Source organism: Onychostruthus taczanowskii, unplaced genomic scaffold (assembly GCF_017590055.1).
Source record: "Onychostruthus taczanowskii isolate IOZ18803 unplaced genomic scaffold, ASM1759005v1 scaffold194, whole genome shotgun sequence".
In the NCBI taxonomy this organism is placed as follows: Eukaryota; Metazoa; Chordata; class Aves; order Passeriformes; family Passeridae; genus Onychostruthus; species Onychostruthus taczanowskii.
In genome coordinates this window covers 353,760-370,569 of record NW_024499173.1, presented here as the reverse complement: position 1 = coordinate 370,569, position 16,810 = coordinate 353,760, and the positions used below count along the sequence as shown (strand labels likewise).

Here is a 16,810-nt window from a genome sequence, read left to right as displayed (position 1 = left end):
TCAGTCGCAGCAGCGCCGGCGGCTTCTTGAAGCCGGGTGAGTGCCCGGGCTCGGCAGGGGCGGCCATGGCCGAGCGGGGCCCGGAGAAGCCGCGCTCCCGTCTTGGCGCCAAAGAGCGGCCGCTCCGCCCCGGGGCGGCGCTGAGGGAGCGGCGCCGCCATTGCTGCCGCCCTCAGGGGCTCTGAGGGGAGCGCGGCTCCCGCCAGCCCCGCTCCGCCCGCACGGGCTACACCAACATGGAGCACAAAGACAGACGGCGGTGAAATTGTGTCCGTGCCCTTCCAAATGCACCCGGACAGCAGCCCGAAGGGCTGGGCTCGGCTGCGGCTGCATCGCCACACGGCTGCCCCCGAGCCAAATCCCCTGTGCTGATACCGGGCCGGGGGTTTGTGATGGGACATGAAACACACGGGGTTCAGTCTCTCTGGGAGAAAGAAACGAGTGTTCTACGCTATTAGGGAGAGACAACTACTTCCAATTGCACTCATCTGTTGTACATGGAGTTCAAAAGGCATAATACTAGAAAAGTATTAGAAATATATGTGGTTCAAAAGGCATAAAGAGTTCCTCCTGATTTCCTAGGCCTGCCCTGCATCGTTTATGCAGAACCTGCTACAAGTGCAGTGAGTGAGGGGAGACAGATCAAGTGTGCTTCTGGATAACCTCTTTTCTCTCCAATTTTCCCACTGACACAGCTCTAAAGTGGCCATGTCCATGGTTTGAGTGATTCACAGCGAAAATGAGCAACACGGCTGAAAGAGAAAAAGTATTTTTGCTCTCGAATCACAGCGTGTAGGGAGGCACATGCTTTGAGGAAAGCAAAATGCAGTTCCTTCCCCACTTCTGACTTTCAGATGGGCCACAATAATGGAGAATGCTGGAGAGACAGATCTGGGCTGTGCTGAGGTTAAGAGAGGGGAAATGCACAGCACAGGGAGATACCAAAGGTAACAAGCTACACAAAGTGCCTCAAACACCTGACTCACACAATTCCACCAGCTCGGGGATTCTGTGTTTATCAAGTTTGCTGCCTTAGTGCTGAGAGGAAGGGAAAGAGCTGGGGGAAACTCCTGCTGTCAGAACCACGTCCTTCCCATCTGGCACACTTGCCAACCTTGATAGTTTTGCCTGTCCTTCAACTGAATAACAATTTAAAATGTGGATTGAGATCTTTAGGTATAGCATTAGATCTCAGTGCAGTCAAAAGCAAAAGGTAACAAAAGGTAACTGCTGGTAGGGGTTGGAGACAAAAAGACCAATAAAACAATATTTTTTCCCTCTTTAATTTCTTCTGGTTGAAAACCAACAGTGACTGAGTTTGCCTGTAGATGTTTCTGACATTTTTAATTGTGGCAGGGCAGAAAAGATATTTATGTCAAGGCAGCTTCTTTAGAAGCTGCTGATGGGAACATTCTGCTCAAGGGAATCTAAAAAACCCTGAAGTAATGGAAGCTTCAGAGACCATTTGAGCTGAGGTACAAAGAATGTTTAAATTCTGTTCACTGCCTGCAAGTGTACACTGATTTATTCCACAAATACATTACTTTCTCTTCTCCAGCTGAGAAATCAGAAGTTGTATGTCAGAACTGGATGACTTGTCTCTTCCTTGCTTGATTCTTCTGAACTATTTCCATAGTAACTTTGGCTTCATACAATGGGATGGGTTCATCCAGCTGAGGCCTGAAACAAAACAGTAAAAAGTGCTGGTGAGCACACTCAGACCACCAGAAATATCACAGGACAGACTTGACTTTCACTGTGCCTCTCTCCTCAAACAAAATAACAGCTTTATGGCTTTGCTCCAGTGCACAGAAGAAAGGAAAAGCCCCAGAGCAAACAGGAGCCACCAGTGAATGCAAAGAGATCCTTCTTGCAGGGGGAAAATGGGGGTGGTGGGGAGGCTTCTGCTCAACAGCAGTTGTTATCCTGCTTTAAGGGAAGCATCTTCCATTCCCACCTTATTATAGGAATCTTCCTATAACTTCTTGAAGCTCTGCTCAGGAATGTTAGGTTAGTTAGTTAGCCAGAGTTTTCTACTTCTAGTGCTGAATTAAAAAACCCACAAAAATCTCCACATCTCTCACCTGAAAATGCCATTTGATAATTTCTCCATGATATCTTCCAGGATGGGTATCCAAGAGGACTGTTAAGGAACAACAGAGCTGGAGAGAAATCTCTTTAAATCACATGTGCTGGTCACAGCCCTGTGCTGATACAAACTCAGCAAGATCAAGGCAAAATGAAAATGAGCCTCAATTCCAGGCTTTAGATCAGATTTCTGCACTTGTTTCTATATCAGAAACCTCCTTTCCTGAAATAGGATGCAGAAATGAAACATGGAATATTTGAATTATTTCAATATGAAATACGAGTGCAGCCTGCACTAGTACAACATCAATCAGTCACTAATCAATGGCACTTTTTTTTGTGCAGAATGAAGAGAACAGGTTTTGGGACCAGGTAGCTGTTGTGACTGTTCATACAGGCACCTGATAAAAAGCCAAAACGAAGTTGGGAACACAGCAGAGGCTGGAAATTCTTGGAGCACACTGCCATGTGAGGGGTCTGTGAGTTAAGGACCACCAGCCAAGACAGCCCAACCATGGGGCTGTATTCAGTCTTTGCATGAAGCCCAAACAACGAGGTTCATCCTTCATTTTAAGGGTAATCAGGCTGGTACTTGAAGCTAAGTTCTTTTAAAATGGATCAATTAGTGATTTCCTTAGATGACAGTAATTTCACAAGATACACAAGTTCCTAAAGCCAAAAACACCCAAATCTTCCAGGGCTGAAAATGTCCTGCCCAGAGAGCTCAGTCCAGCTGCTTCAGCCCAAATGTAGGAGATACTTCTTTTCCTGTTCCCAACCAACATTGTCCCTCCATAAATTTTAGGTACAAAAAAAAAATCAGTACATTTTCTGTACATAATATTTCTGTACATTGCAAATAAAGGAAAAGTTAGGAAGCCAAAATACTTCCACTTTTGCAGTGAACATGAGTGCATTAAGTTTACAGGTGATGCATCTAATGCCCAAAAGCACAACAACTAAAAAAAAAATCCAAAATGTCACTTGCATAAAATAAAAACTTATAGAATCAAATCTTCAATTAATTTGTTCAATAATGAACCAAAACACTGCATTTTTTTTTCCCCCAGAATAGGTGTTTTGCAGCACTGTTTTTAATGAAGCTTGTAGAGACATTTTCAAGGCCAGGTTGGACACTGGGACAGTGGAAGGTGTCCCTGCCATGGCAGAGGTGGCACTAGGTGGGATTTGGGGTCCCTCCCGACCCAAACCAGTCTGGGATGTATTTAAAAGGAATGCAGAAAATACCTTAAAACCTGGGTGTCTCTTGTACCTTATCTCCTCCTTTCAGCTGGGTTGCAGCACTGAGCAGAGCAGAACCTCTCAGTGGGATTTCCCACTTGTGTTTTCACTCCTTTGAGCAGTGAGAATTCCACAGCACCAGCAAAGGATATCAAGATACTTCCCCTGCTGCAATCAGTCACTAATCAATGGCACTTTTTTTGTGCAGAATGAAGAGAACAGGTTTTGGGACCAGGTAGCTGTTGTGACTGTTCATACAGGCACCTGATAAAAAGCCAAAACGAAGTTGGGAACACAGCAGAGGCTGGAAATTCTTGGAGCACACTGCCATGTGAGGGGTCTGTGAGTTAAGGACCACCAGCCAAGACAGCCCAACCATGGGGCTGTATTCAGTCTTTGCATGAAGCCCAAACAACGAGGTTCATCCTTCATTTTAAGGGTAATCAGGCTGGTACTTGAAGCTAAGTTCTTTTAAAATGGATCAATTAGTGATTTCCTTAGATGACAGTAATTTCACAAGATACACAAGTTCCTAAAGCCAAAAACACCCAAATCTTCCAGGGCTGAAAATGTCCTGCCCAGAGAGCTCAGTCCAGCTGCATCAGCCCAAATGTAGGAGATACTTCTTTTCCTGTTCCCAACCAACATTGTCCCTCCATAAATTTTAGGTACAAAAAAAAAATCAGTACATTTTCTGTACATAATATTTCTGTACATTACAAATAAAGGAAAAGTTAGGAAGCCAAAATACTTCCACTTTTGCAGTGAACATGAGTGCATTAAGTTTACAGGTGATGCATCTAATGCCCAAAAGCACAACAACTAAAAAAAAAATCCAAAATGTCACTTGCATAAAATAAAAACTTATAGAATCAAATCTTCAATTAATTTGTTCAATAATGAACCAAAACACTGCATTTTTTTCCCCCCAGAATGGGTGTTTTGCAGCACTGCTTTTAATGAAGCTTGTAGAGACATTTTCAAGGCCAGGTTGGACACTGGGACAGTGGAAGGTGTCCCTGCCATGGCAGAGGTGGCACTAGGTGGGATTTGGGGTCCCTCCCGACCCAAACCAGTCTGGGATGTATTTAAAAGGAATGCAGAAAATACCTTAAAACCTGGGTGTCTCTTGTACCTTATCTCCTCCTTTCAGCTGGGTTGCAGCACTGAGCAGAGCAGAACCTCTCAGTGGGATTTCCCACTTGTGTTTTCACTCCTTTGAGCAGTGAGAATTCCACAGCACCAGCAAAGGATATCAAGATACTTCCCCTGCTGCACACTGGACAAGTTCCAGACCTCATCGTTCAGGAAGGACACCGTGGCTCCCTTAAGGAACAAGGAATGGCTGTCTGGAGGATCCAGCTGAAGCAAATTGAAGAAAAATGTTATTTAGTTACATTTACCCTTATAAAAACAAAGGTTAAATGGTTATTTTATAGAGATGGTTGAACCAAACAAAAAACACCCCTTGCCCACTGTTAAAAGAGAATGTCAGTGTAACACTGACAGGTTGAAACAAGAGTTTTATGTGTGTGTATCTCAGTTTTCTGTGGGACAAACTCCTCCCTGCCACAGGCATCTTTACCTGCAGGTTCCTTTCCGTGGTTATCCAGCGTCCCCCGACCCCAAGCAGGGTGATGATGTCGTGCTTGTGAGGCAGCAGCTGGCATTTGGAGGCTGCTTCATCTTCAGCACTGTACAACCTCACTGGGAGGGGGAATAAAATCCTCTGAGCTCAGGAGAAATGTGGAAAATTCAACATGTGTTTGTGTCCACGCCTTTCAGTGGAACTCTATTGGTTGTTTCAGCTAAAACCCGTTGAAAAACTCTGAATTTGTTATTTTACTTATACCCTATTTTATGTAATTTACTCAGAATAATGTATAACTATTAATATTAAAATAATATGAATAACTATTTTATAATAGTTCTGAAATTACTGTTCAGAGCAATATTTTGTTTATATTCACATTCCTAATACTATATAGTAACAATATAGACTGCAATATAGCCTATATTACATAGTATATTAACATAATATAGTATATTATACATAATATAGTATGTTATACATAATATACTATATATAAGATATAAAGTATCTATAGTGTATAAAACTTAATGCACAATGTATAAAACACCATATATAACAACTATAAAACATAGTATATTATAGTATGCAATATAGTATATTATAGTAATAATATTATAGCATATTTAATAAAAATAATATATAATTTATAAATGATACATCCAGATACTATTATATATTTAGATACTATTGTATATTTAGATACTGCTATATATAAATCTATATGAGCAGTATGTTATAATATATATCAATATATAACAATAGCCATATATATAATAGTACGTAACAATATTTGATTTCCATAACTCTGAACAGTAACCTCAGAGGTTTCCCCTATGAGAGCCGGTTTCCAGTGCTGTTAATTAGTTCATTTCTGTATTCAGACAAGGCAGCACAAGCAGTGCTCCACTCTCCAGAGCCATTTTCCTTTCCCGGCTGGCCGGGGGATGCCGGCGGCTGCCAGAGGAGCTCCGGAGCAGCGGGATGCGATTGCCGGGGGGCAGGGAGGGCTCCCGGTACCTCCGGCATCCAGCACGACGTCCACGCCCAGCCCGCCCGTCTCCTCCAGGCAGCTCTCGGCCACGTCGATCTTCCCGTGAGACACGTCCATCACTCGGGCTGCCAGAGCAGGACAGCAGCAAGAAGCACTTCAGACCCACGGGAAAGGAGTTTAGGGGATCAAAGCTGAGAGCAGACCCCGGGCAGCACACTCAGTTTCTGCTCTCTGCACGTACCACAAACGGGTTTGAAGCTACACCCAAAAATTCTGGCACATCTTTTTTCAGCACAGTGCAAAACCAACACCAAAAAGTATGAATGAAGAAGTTAATTCATGAGTTTGTTGGCCCAAAAGGATAAAATGTGCCTCTCTAAGGTTAGAAATCCTTCTCTAAGTTCATTCTTTGTAATTCTTGTCCAAGTCCTGGCTTTCTGGGGCTTTAATTAATCAAGTCCTGGCTCTCTGGGTCTTTAATTAATGTTTAGATGAAGGATTTACATCTGCTCTTGAAATATTGCTGAACTGAAAGCCACCAACACATTTTCCTGTCATGAATTTATGATGCCCTGTTAATGGTTGGTTATAAAGAGGAAACACAGAATCAGGAATCAGAGAATCCTGGAATGGTTTGGACTGGGAGGAATCTTAAACATTATCCCATCCCACCCCTGCCAGGGCAGGGACACCTTCCCCTGTGCCAGGCTGCTCCAGCCCCAGTGTCCAGCCTGGCCTTGGGCACTGCCAGGGATCCAGGGGCAGCCCCAGCTGCTCTGGGAATTCCATCCCAGCCCCTGCCCACCCTGCCAGGGAACAATTCCTCATTGCCCAGATCCCATCCAGCCCTGCCCTCTTTCAGGTAAAAGCCATTTTTAATATTATAACAATAACACAGAGAAGGAGCTTTGTTTCATCATTATGAGGTAGAACAAACATTTATAAACTAAAAAGGCCAAAGACCCCACAGGAAAATGAGAACTGAAAGAACATCAAACAAATGTGGAGCTGGGATGTGCACTCACCCACCAAAGGCTGCCAGACTCCTGGAGTGTGATCCCAGCAGCAGGGAGGGAGGGAAGGAAGGAAGGGGAGAGGGAAGGAAAAATGCAAGGAGCTGGTCATTAAGGATATGAACAAATCATCAATAAATGCCTTGGGTTTGGTTCTTTTTGTCCCTTCAAATCCCCAATCAAACCACAGGATGCATTCAAATCCCAAGTCATTTCCTCTTTTTTTTTTTTTCAGTGAAGTTAAATTATTTCACTGGAGAGAACACATGGTCAAAATTTACTAAAGATAGGATAATAATTAATTATTAATGACAGCCACATTCACCTATGCAAATAAAGCCCAATAATATCTTTTTCTTCCTTCAGTCAAGAAATTAAAAGGTTTTCCTTACCAGGGCAATTTGACATGGTATTATTTCTGCAAATATTTCACTTTTTGAAAATAATTCTGGTTTCACAGACCCAAAGCCTGGCAATCAAAAAGAAAAGGCCAGAGTTCCACCAGTTTACTATTTTCTGATTTCTGTACAGCAAAAATGTCCTGCTTTGTTCCTTAACTCAGTACAATAGTTCAAACAGTACTTATCAAAATTCTGGTCAACTTCCTTCCTAAAAAAATGCTGGAAAAAATCCTCACCACTGTGAAAAAGGCCAAGCAACAAACTGTAATATACCTCTCCACAATCCTTTGTCATTTATGTATTTCTCACAAAATACTGCTAAATGAGTTCAGTTCTTCTGCTGTGCCTTGCACAACTTCCAAAGTAATGTTTTTCTGAGTGGCAAAACTTCAGTTTCTCTCCTCCTCCCCTGCTGGGAGGCACAGAAACACCAGGGTTCCACAGCCTTTCCCAAAGTTTGCTCTGGGGGGTTCTAAGCAAAGGCATCCCCCGAGAGCTCAGTGCTGGTAGAACAGAATAAAACCTCACAAAGCAAACTGAAAGAAAAGCAGGAGGTGCCCTTGGGAGCAGAGGAAATATCTGTGTATGTGCAGATACTTTTCCTTGGCTTCTCTAACAGAAACTCATCCCATTGCTTATGGAATATTCTGTCTCCAGCCTGAAGCACAGGCATTAAAATGTCAAAATTTGTTAAAATCCCCTCCTTCATTCTATTATAACTTTTACTCCAGAGATCACTGAAGACAAAATAAAAACCCCATCCCCTTGGTCTAAATACAATTCCTGAAACATTACCAGGAACTTCTACTTCAGGCACTGGAATCACATTAATTAACAAACAAATCAGAAAGTCTGAACACTTTTAAAAGCTTTTTGCTTTTGCACTCAAAAAAGTGTTTTGTTTCTCTCTTTAATCCTGTACCCAGGTTATATTTCTTGATTTGAAATAAAGTTGCAGTTATCATTTTTCCCCCTCAGCCATTCCAGGAAGCAGCTTGGTATGCTCAACAACGATAACACAAACTGCTGCTCTCTGAAAACTGCCAAAAAACTAACCAAAAATCCACTGAACAAGCACAAAACTGAAAATTCTCCACCCACAAACACAAGAAGCCACTTGGAGCTTGGGTTACTTATGCTCTATTTGACATTAAATTCAAAGAACTTAAAAATGCTGTAAAAAGTAACTCAGGACTGTGAGAATAAAATTGCTAAATCTTTTCCTAGGTCATGAATTTTTCATATAATTAGCAAAGTATACCCATAAAATGTTACAAAAGGAAGTTTTAGGTCTTCAGTATTTCCTCTTTGGCCCTGTAACAGCTGGTGCAACAAGGCTCTGCATAGCAACAGCATTCCCAAAAATCTTCCAGTTCTGATGTCTGTCACGACTGCTAGTGCAGTGAAATGTGTAAACACAGAGACAGTAAAAAAGGCTGCTGAAATCAGGAAAAAATAGGGGGTTTTTTTGGGTCAAATTGCAAAAAAAAAAGTGTTGCTGTCAAGTGGCAGCCCTGGGGTGCCTGGTGGCAGATGGGGCTGCACAAGGCTCCCCACAAAGGCATTTTCCAGTTCTGTAACTCCAGTGGATGCCAGCAAAAACCACACTCTGAAAAATAAACCTGGCAATCACACTGCAGCACTTGGTATTTGCAGGAGGAAGTAGCAGGCACCAGTTTTAACCTTTTGCTGCAATCCAGCCAGACTGACAATCCATCCTTTATTTTAAAACTGTCTGAGTAAAGGAATATTCCACTTTCCTCCACAAAACACCTTCAAAATTTTGGTCAGAAAAGATGCCAAGTAGCTCCTACACAGAGTATCTTCTCATGTTATTTTCAGAGGGAAAAAAACCTCAAACTTGAAGTATGAAAGAAAAGTCAGGGCAGAATGCAAGTGCTGTGTGTGAGGCCAAGCTCCTTTAGAAAGCAGGAGAATGCAGAGCCTGTCCAGCTCCAGCTGTGGCAGCACCTGACACTTGATAAAACCCTTGTAGGAGCAATGTGAGGCTGCTGAGTGCTGGGTGTCAGGTGTGTGAGCTCTGGCACATGCTATTAGGTACACCTAAACCAGAAATTAAATACCTGTGGAGCGCAGAACAAACCTGGAAACTATTTAATTAGACTATTTATCAATTTTGTGTTTAATTTTTACAGAAGTAAGTCTCTAGACCTGACAGGAAAAAATATTTTGAGGCATTCTTTAGGGCAAAGTTCAGCACTGAAGGATAAAACTCACCCCCAGCAGGTCTGAGCCTCTCCAGGTACTGCTTGTCCTCCAGGCTGTGGGCAGTGGAGATGACTTTGGCCCCTCTGTGTTGGGCCAGCTGAATTGCAATGGTACCAAATGGCTGAGAGGGAAAAAGCAGGTTCATTGATTAATTTATTCATTCATCTATTTACACCGACAATTTGATGTTGTTTATAAAAATTATATTGTAAAGGCCAGCCAGAAGAGTACCCAGAAATGAACTTACTCCTGCAAAAAAACCCACAGCTGAACCAAGAATTGAATATTCACACATCTGCTTCTGTCCTAAGTGAGGCCAAAACAACTCTTCAGTGGCTGGGAAGCTCTGAATGAACTTTTGGTCAGTAACTGTCATCAACAAAATAGCTCAGATTCTACTTTAAATACCACAGCCACCTTCACTGCAGTTGGAACTTGGAGCTTGAAGAGAAAAAAGCTCCAAGGAAAAGGCCCCAGCCATGTTTACATTACAGAACCTTGGCTGAAGGGACCCCACATCTTCATTAGCACCAAGAACTGCAGGGATGCAAATCAAATTATTTACATCCAAGAAAATATAAAAAGCAGAGGTGGGAGAAGACTAAAAAATAAGGCATTTTCCTGTAGTTATCCCTGAGGACTCAGGGCAAAACTGTGCTACTGCAGGCCACCAGAAAACCCTCCCTGTGTGCAGCCCCCACTCCAGGCAGGACAATATTCCTGGCCAGGATCCCACACGGGAAAACCCTTCCTGCAAGGCCATGGAACGAAGGGCACTGCCAGCACTCCCAGAAAAGCAGGGGCTGTGTGCTGAGGGAGATGTGTGCAGGGGGAATCTGTGACCCCTGCCCAGCTGCTACCCACACTTGCTCCATCCAGGACGAGGACACTTGTGCCAGGGGACACGTGGGCCAGGTAGTGCAGGGCCGTGTAGGCGCGGAGCCCGTCCCGGAGCGTCCCGGCAGCCTCTGCCCAGCACACCTTCTGTGGCTTCTGAACTGAGGGGACAAACACAAACACACCCACAGACACACCAAGGAGATGCTAAAAACACCAGCAAAATCCCTGGGCTTAATTAGCAAAACCTGTCCCAGTGAGTCAGGAAGGCTCCACCTGTGAACAGGTCAGCACCCCTGGCTCCTGTTTCCCTCTCGTGCTAAGAAGACATGGAGGGGATATTTTGCCATATTTTACACAATTAAATTAGGGATTCAATTTTGATATAACCAAGTTTAAAGGAGCCATCTCATTGCTGGAATTCATGGGCAGGCACAGAAACAACACAACCCAAACTTAGATTTTTAGAATCCCAGGATGGTTTGGGTTGGAAGGACCTCAAAGCCCATCCAGGGCCACCCCTGCCATGGCAGGGACACCTTCCACTGTGCCAGGCTGCTCCAATCCCTGTCCATCCTGGCCCTGGACACTTCCAGGGATGGGGCAGTCACAGTTTCTTTGGGAAGAGCAAATTTTGAGCAGAAGAATAGCTTGTTCAAGGTAACAAACTGTTGGAAGAAGAACAGGACTCCCACATTTAGTATCCTACTCATTAAAGTCATCTATACCCAGAAAGGGAAAACTGGAAGCTCACAATAATTGAAAACAATGTTTCAATACTAGGCTTTCCCTAATCCTCATCCCTGAAAATTCCAGTCTCCTTGTTTCACCCCATCTGTTAGTCTGGTGCCAGGTGATATTCCTGGACTGAGTCAAAGGGAAGAAAAAAGCAAATTTCTCATCATTAAATTTTTTTAAAGGTTAGGAAAAAGTGAACAACAATTAAGCAAGAGAGTGGGAAGTTAGAAGGGAAATAAAAGGAAAAGGAAAAAACCAGGGTCAGCTTGTGTGGTTTAGGCCATCATGAACTGTGAAATGGTGACAGCAAAGGAAAAGCCCTTGAGAGCACTGAGTGTTCAAACTTCTGTGACTTGGTGGGGCAGCTGGAATTTTGGAATGTTGGAATGGAAGGAGTGTGCCCAGAGCTCCAAGGTAATGGGCTCCCATTTAGAAAAGCTAAAACAAAGTCTACAGTAAGAAGTATTACATTGTTAGCAAAATGTACAATCTACAAACCCAAATAATGCTCGTGAACCAGGATAACTTCACAGACACCAGACTCCTCAGAATCCAGGGGCAGAATTCCTGAAAAACAAAGGAACACAGACCTTGAATTTCACACAACCAACCAAAGCATTCTCCCAAGGAATTCCCTGCTCCTGTTTGGGTTCAGTCTCCTCTTGGCAGGTTTAGGACAGGTAGGAGACCTTGGCCAGGTCCCAGCCCAGGTCCCTGGGCATGAGGAAGTTCCAGAGGTACATTATGGGATTGAGGGAGAAAGAATGGGGACACCACTGAGTGCTGTCTGCTACTGGCAGGTGTCATTTATCACTGGTGATGTCTGAGCTCATTGCACCCTCTGAGTGCTCCCCTTCCACTCCAGGCCATGGATCACAGAGCAGGGATCTGAGGCACAGAGCAGCCACCCCACAGCCTCTCCTCTCCCTCTCCCTCCCCTCTCCTCTCCCTCTCCTCTCCTCTCCTCTCCTCTCCTCTCCTCTCCTCTCCATTCCTGACCCTGTGCTTTGCAAAGGCAGCACCAAAGGCACAGGAAGAAGCAGAGGATGAACACACAGGAATGTGGAAGTGTTAAAAAGCAGGAAAAAGAAAGAGGAAGTGCAGGAAAAACAAACTGCCCAGGGAAGGCAGAGAAAGCAAAAGCAGAGTAGGCAGAAAAAACCCTCCATCCTGGTTACAACTGAGATTTTTACCTTCACTGGCCACAGAGCTCTCCTGAACAGGAGGTTGTGGCACCTGCTCCATCTCCTGAATTAATATCCCCTCTATCCCAGGGAAAACCATTCTTTTCTTCCCTCTCCCCCACATATCTCACACTCCATTTAGACCAAAGGGTTTTGCCTTGCAAATTTGGCTGCTGTGTCCAGTCTCTCCCAGTTCCCATTAAAAATGTGCTTGTGCCCACCTGGAGCTGTCCCCAGGGTATTTCCAGGGAATACCCAGTCTCTAGGAGCTGCCTAGGGCAGTTCTGGTGCCATGAGGGAATAATGCAAGAAGGACCACAATGCACAAACACACACTGCCCCATCACTCTCCAGTCTGTCCACCTCTAATCCTTTCATCCAGCACACAAAATATAAACATGTGGGACAGAATGGCTCTAAGAAATAACTCCTCTCTCCTAAGGCATCACTCACAATTTGGTGGCTAATACAACATCATATTTCAAATCCTAAGGGAACATTCTTAGAACAGAATTCCCATTTATAAGTTTATTCCTGTGACAGCAGTTTAATTTTGAAAATACATGGTCAATTTAGCCTTACCAATTATTCTAACCTCAGCCATTCATTATAAAAGGATGACTGTTGGTGTCAGTTGAGGCAAACAGGCATTAACTTACCCACCACTTCATCATCTGGCTGGAAAAAGGTCACCTTGCTTCCAACTCATCATGGAGAGGTGAAAAGGAGGGAAGAAGGGAAGAAGATAAATATTTACAGCAGTAATAGGATGTGCATTTAGAAGCCCTGGTTATCACCAGCTCACAAAACTAAAGATACACACTTCTTGTGAAAAAACATAATTCTGTTGATTGCACACATGCCAAGCCCAAAGGCTGAATTCCCAAACTTTGGCACCTCATGCAGGACACACAGGTGGTGTCTGAGAGCCAGGCTGGACTCTCCACCTCAGGGGAGTGGCACCAGCACTGGGAGAGCACCCAAGGAAGCCAAGAGCTCCTGAGGGCCCCACCCAAAGAGAGCTCTGTGTCCTGAGGGAATCCCTGCTCCCTCCCTCCCTCCCTGGGCACTGACACTCACTCACCTTCCAGCACAACTCCTGAAATTTCTCGCCCCACAGGCACAAGTTCCTTCTTCAGTTGGATTTCTGACAGGAGCTAAATGGAAACAATGCTGACAGCATTCTTGCTAAAGCTCTGTGTTTATAAAAAGTATTACCATCTCTCAGTGTGGGATCAGCACAAAAAGCTTGGGCCAGTACCAAAATGTTATCCAGGCGAAGGCAGTGCACACATTCCTGTGTGCACACAAACCATGGCACTAATTCTGCATTTAAATTTAGAAACATATTAAAAAATAAAAGCAGGGAGTTACTACCAGCCAAGCCAACCCGTGGCTTAGAGAGCAGATGAAGATAAAAGGGATTTACTGCAAGAGATCTCACAGCTGACAACTGATCTGTCTCCATGAATTAGGAACCAAATCCCAGATGCTTTTTAATCAGAGCTGTGCAAGAAGCCCAGCACAGCCCTGTGCCTGTGGAAACATTCCCTGAGGATGCCCCTGATCCCCCTAAAAAGTCCTGTGCCCACTGCCAGCAGCAAAGCCACGGCCTCAGCTTGTGCCAAGGGCCATGGGAACCACAGACCCCCCAGCCCTACACAACACCCAGCACATACCTTTGTGTCCAGCCAGCTCAGGGCACAGGCCCTGACCTGCACCTTCACATCGTGGGCTCTGCAGGCAGGAAGGTTCTCCTAGGACACATTTACAGGTGCTGTGTTACACACTGGCTGTGCCCCCAGCAGCCTCCCCAGCTCCTGAAAACACTTCTCCACTTCTTGGGTTGTTTTGTGGGGAGAGCAGGCAGGTTTTGTCAGTGAAAAGGGGTTTACAACACCACTTTGAGTACATTATTATTATTATTATTATTAGCATTAGCATTAGGGTTAGCACTATATTATTATATTATTATATTATTGTATTATTATTATTGCAAACTGGTCACTAGACCTTATTTATCATTATTATTATGTTACCATATTATGATATTATTACTGCAAACTGACCACTAGGCCTTACTAAACCTCTTCAGCCACTGACATTATTTTTCTCTTGAGGTTTTTTTCATTTGTCTGAGCCACAAATCCTGACAGACCCACTGAGGTTAACATTCAAGTCCAAAATGAAGTCCAAATGATGTCAAAGGAACAAGCCCAGTAAGAACTGGTGTTCTCACCCCAAACCTGATAGATTCCTCAAGCTCCATTTCTAATTTTTCAGGGACTAGAAAATTCAGCCAGGAAATGTGGACCCAGGGTTTATTTTTCATGCTTTCAAAGCTTGTCTGTAAAGTCTGGACACCAAAAGTGCAGAGCAGTGGTCTTGGAAGTGCTGCCTGATGACAAAATGCACCTCCCCTCCCTTCCTCCCCCTGCCTGAGTGTGCAAGGATCCTACCAGTCCTTCCCCAAGCCTGCACAAGATTTCTGTGCCTCAATTCCCCCCTGGCACTCAGCCAAACTCTCCTGTCCCACTGCCTGATGGACAGAGCAGTTCTGAAGGGAACTCACTCTTTCCTGGAACACAAATGTAATTTCCTCTCCAGGAGAATTCTGCTGAGCATACAGGGCCTTCATAGTGACCTGAAAAACACAGCAAGCAAGCTGTGACATCTGCAGTGCCTGGGGGCAAACAAGATTAAATTAAATTAAATTAAACCACTCTACAAGAAATACAGCCACTGTTTGCAGGCAATTTCAGTCTTTGTGATACAGAAGCTCTAAACCAGATCAGCAGGTTTAGATGCCCATAAGAAAGAAAATCCACAGGACTGAGGATCACAGAATCCCAGACAGATTTGGGTTGGAAGGGGCCTCAAATCCCACCCAGTGCCCCCCTGCCATGGCAGGGACACCTTCCCCTGTGCCAGGCTGCTCCAGCCCCAGTGTCCAGCCTGGCCTTGGGCACTGCCAGGGATCCAGGGGCAGCCCCAGCTGCTCTGGGAATTCCATCCCAGCCCCTGCCCACCCTGCCAGGGAACAATTCCTCATTGCCCAGATCCCATCCAGCCCTGCCCTCTGGCACTGGCAGCCATTCCCTGGGTGCTGGCCCTCCATCCCTTGTCCCCAGTCCCTCTGCAGCTCTCCTGGAGCCCCTGCAGGTACCGATGAACAGCAGAACCGGCCCTGCAGGACCCGGGGGTTATTGTGCCCCGGGCAGTGCAGGGCTCTTCGCCACCCAGCCACACAACTCACAGCGGGGCACTGCACAGGGAACACGGGGAACTCCTGGGCAGGAATACAGCGAAGCTCACACGTGCCTTCAGCAAAAATCGCCTCTTGGCTTTCTCCTCTCCTCTCCCGACTCAGCCCGCGTCGTCCTCAACGCACACGAACCTTTAGAAAGGGGGAGAAAAAAAAAAAAAACAAACCAAACAACCAAACAATAAAATTGAGTTAACAAGGAAAAAGGAAAGGAGGGGGTAGAGAGGCAGGAAATCATGGGACCATTTCTGCAGCTCTAACCCCTGAGGGACCACCCGAGACCCCGCACGTCGGGCCCGTGCCCGCCCCGCCACCCCCGGGGAGCCCTCAGGGGCTCCGAGCGAACCCGGCCCGCACCCAGAGGCTCCAGCAGCCCCGGGGAGCCCTCAGGGGCTCCGAGCGAACCCGGCCCGCACCCAGAGGCTCCAGCAGCCCCGGGGAGCCCTCAGGGGCTCCGAGCGAACCCGGCCCGCACCCAGAGGCTCCAGCAGCCCCGGGGAGCCCTCAGGGGCTCCGAGCGAACCCGGCCCGCACCCAGAGGCTCCAGCAGCCCCGGGGAGCCCTCAGGGGCTCCGAGCGAACCCGGCCCGCACCCAGAGGCTCCAGCAGCCCCGGGGAGCCCTCAGGGGCTCCGAGCGAACCCGGCCCGCCCCCAGAGGCTCCAGCAGCCCCGGGGAGCCCTCAGGGGCTCCGAGCCCACCCGGCGGGCCCGTACAGGCTCCAGCAGCCCCGGGGAGCCCTCAGGGGCTCCGAGCGAACCCGGCCCGCACCCAGAGGCTCCAGCAGCCCCGGGGAGCCCTCAGGGGCTCCGAGCGAACCCGGCCCGCACCCAGAGGCTCCAGCAGCCCCGGGGAGCCCTCAGGGGCTCCGAGCGAACCCGGCCCGCACCCAGAGGCTCCAGCAGCCCGCGCCGGCCCTCAGAGGCTCCGCGGGACTTCCGAGCGCCGCGACGCGCCCGCGGTTGCCATGACACTCCTTCACTTCCGCTTCGCCTTCAGGCACCGCCCCCCCCGCCTTGCAACCAATCACAGCCTCCGGCACAGCCGCGGGACTTCCGAGCGCCGCGACGCGCCCGCGGTTGCCATGACACTCCTTCACTTCCGCTTCGCCTTCAGGCACCGCCCCCACCGCCTTGCAACCAATCGCAGCCTCCGGGACACGGTGAGCACTCGCGATTGGTCGAAGTGGCCGCCATTCATCAAGAAAGTCGAGGCGGGATTGGCCCGTG

The 16,810-nt window shown here is 46.5% G+C and overlaps 1 protein-coding gene across 7 annotated transcripts; it reads right to left on the bottom strand.

The window, feature by feature from the left end:
- Positions 1 to 1,264: 1,264 nt before the first annotated feature.
- Positions 1,265 to 16,573, bottom strand: CRYZL1 (crystallin zeta like 1). 7 transcript variants are annotated; one of them, XM_041402167.1, is made up of 15 exons: positions 16,471 to 16,573; positions 15,574 to 15,714; positions 14,890 to 14,961; positions 13,997 to 14,074; positions 13,402 to 13,474; positions 12,977 to 13,021; positions 11,632 to 11,700; positions 10,423 to 10,556; positions 9,568 to 9,679; positions 6,941 to 6,961; positions 5,942 to 6,040; positions 4,916 to 5,037; positions 4,587 to 4,692; positions 2,085 to 2,130; positions 1,265 to 1,680 (listed from the first exon to the last, which is right to left on the bottom strand). In XM_041402167.1, exons 3-15 carry the CDS (start codon positions 14,953 to 14,955, stop codon positions 1,581 to 1,583), a joined length of 1,071 nt encoding a protein of 356 aa, XP_041258101.1. In that variant the 5' UTR covers positions 14,956 to 14,961; positions 15,574 to 15,714; positions 16,471 to 16,573; the 3' UTR covers positions 1,265 to 1,580. The 7 variants fall into 7 exon arrangements, with proteins under 7 accessions (XP_041258101.1, XP_041258104.1, XP_041258102.1 ...); XM_041402170.1 differs by having other exon boundaries at positions 15,633 to 15,714; XM_041402168.1 differs by having other exon boundaries at positions 15,639 to 15,714.
- Between the last annotated feature and the right edge of the window lie 237 nt (positions 16,574 to 16,810).

Coding starts and splice junctions, on each gene's coding strand:
- CRYZL1 (XM_041402167.1), bottom strand. CDS start 14,955: ATGAAGGCCCTGTATGCTCAGCAGAATTCTCCTGGAGAGGAAATTACA. Junction 13,475..13,996: donor TGAGCTGGCTGGACACAAAG/GTATGTGCTGGG, acceptor GTTTCCATTTAG/CTCCTGTCAGAAATCCAACT. Junction 5,038..5,941: donor CGTCGTGCTGGATGCCGGAG/GTACCGGGAGCC, acceptor TCCCCCTCCCAG/TGAGGTTGTACAGTGCTGAA.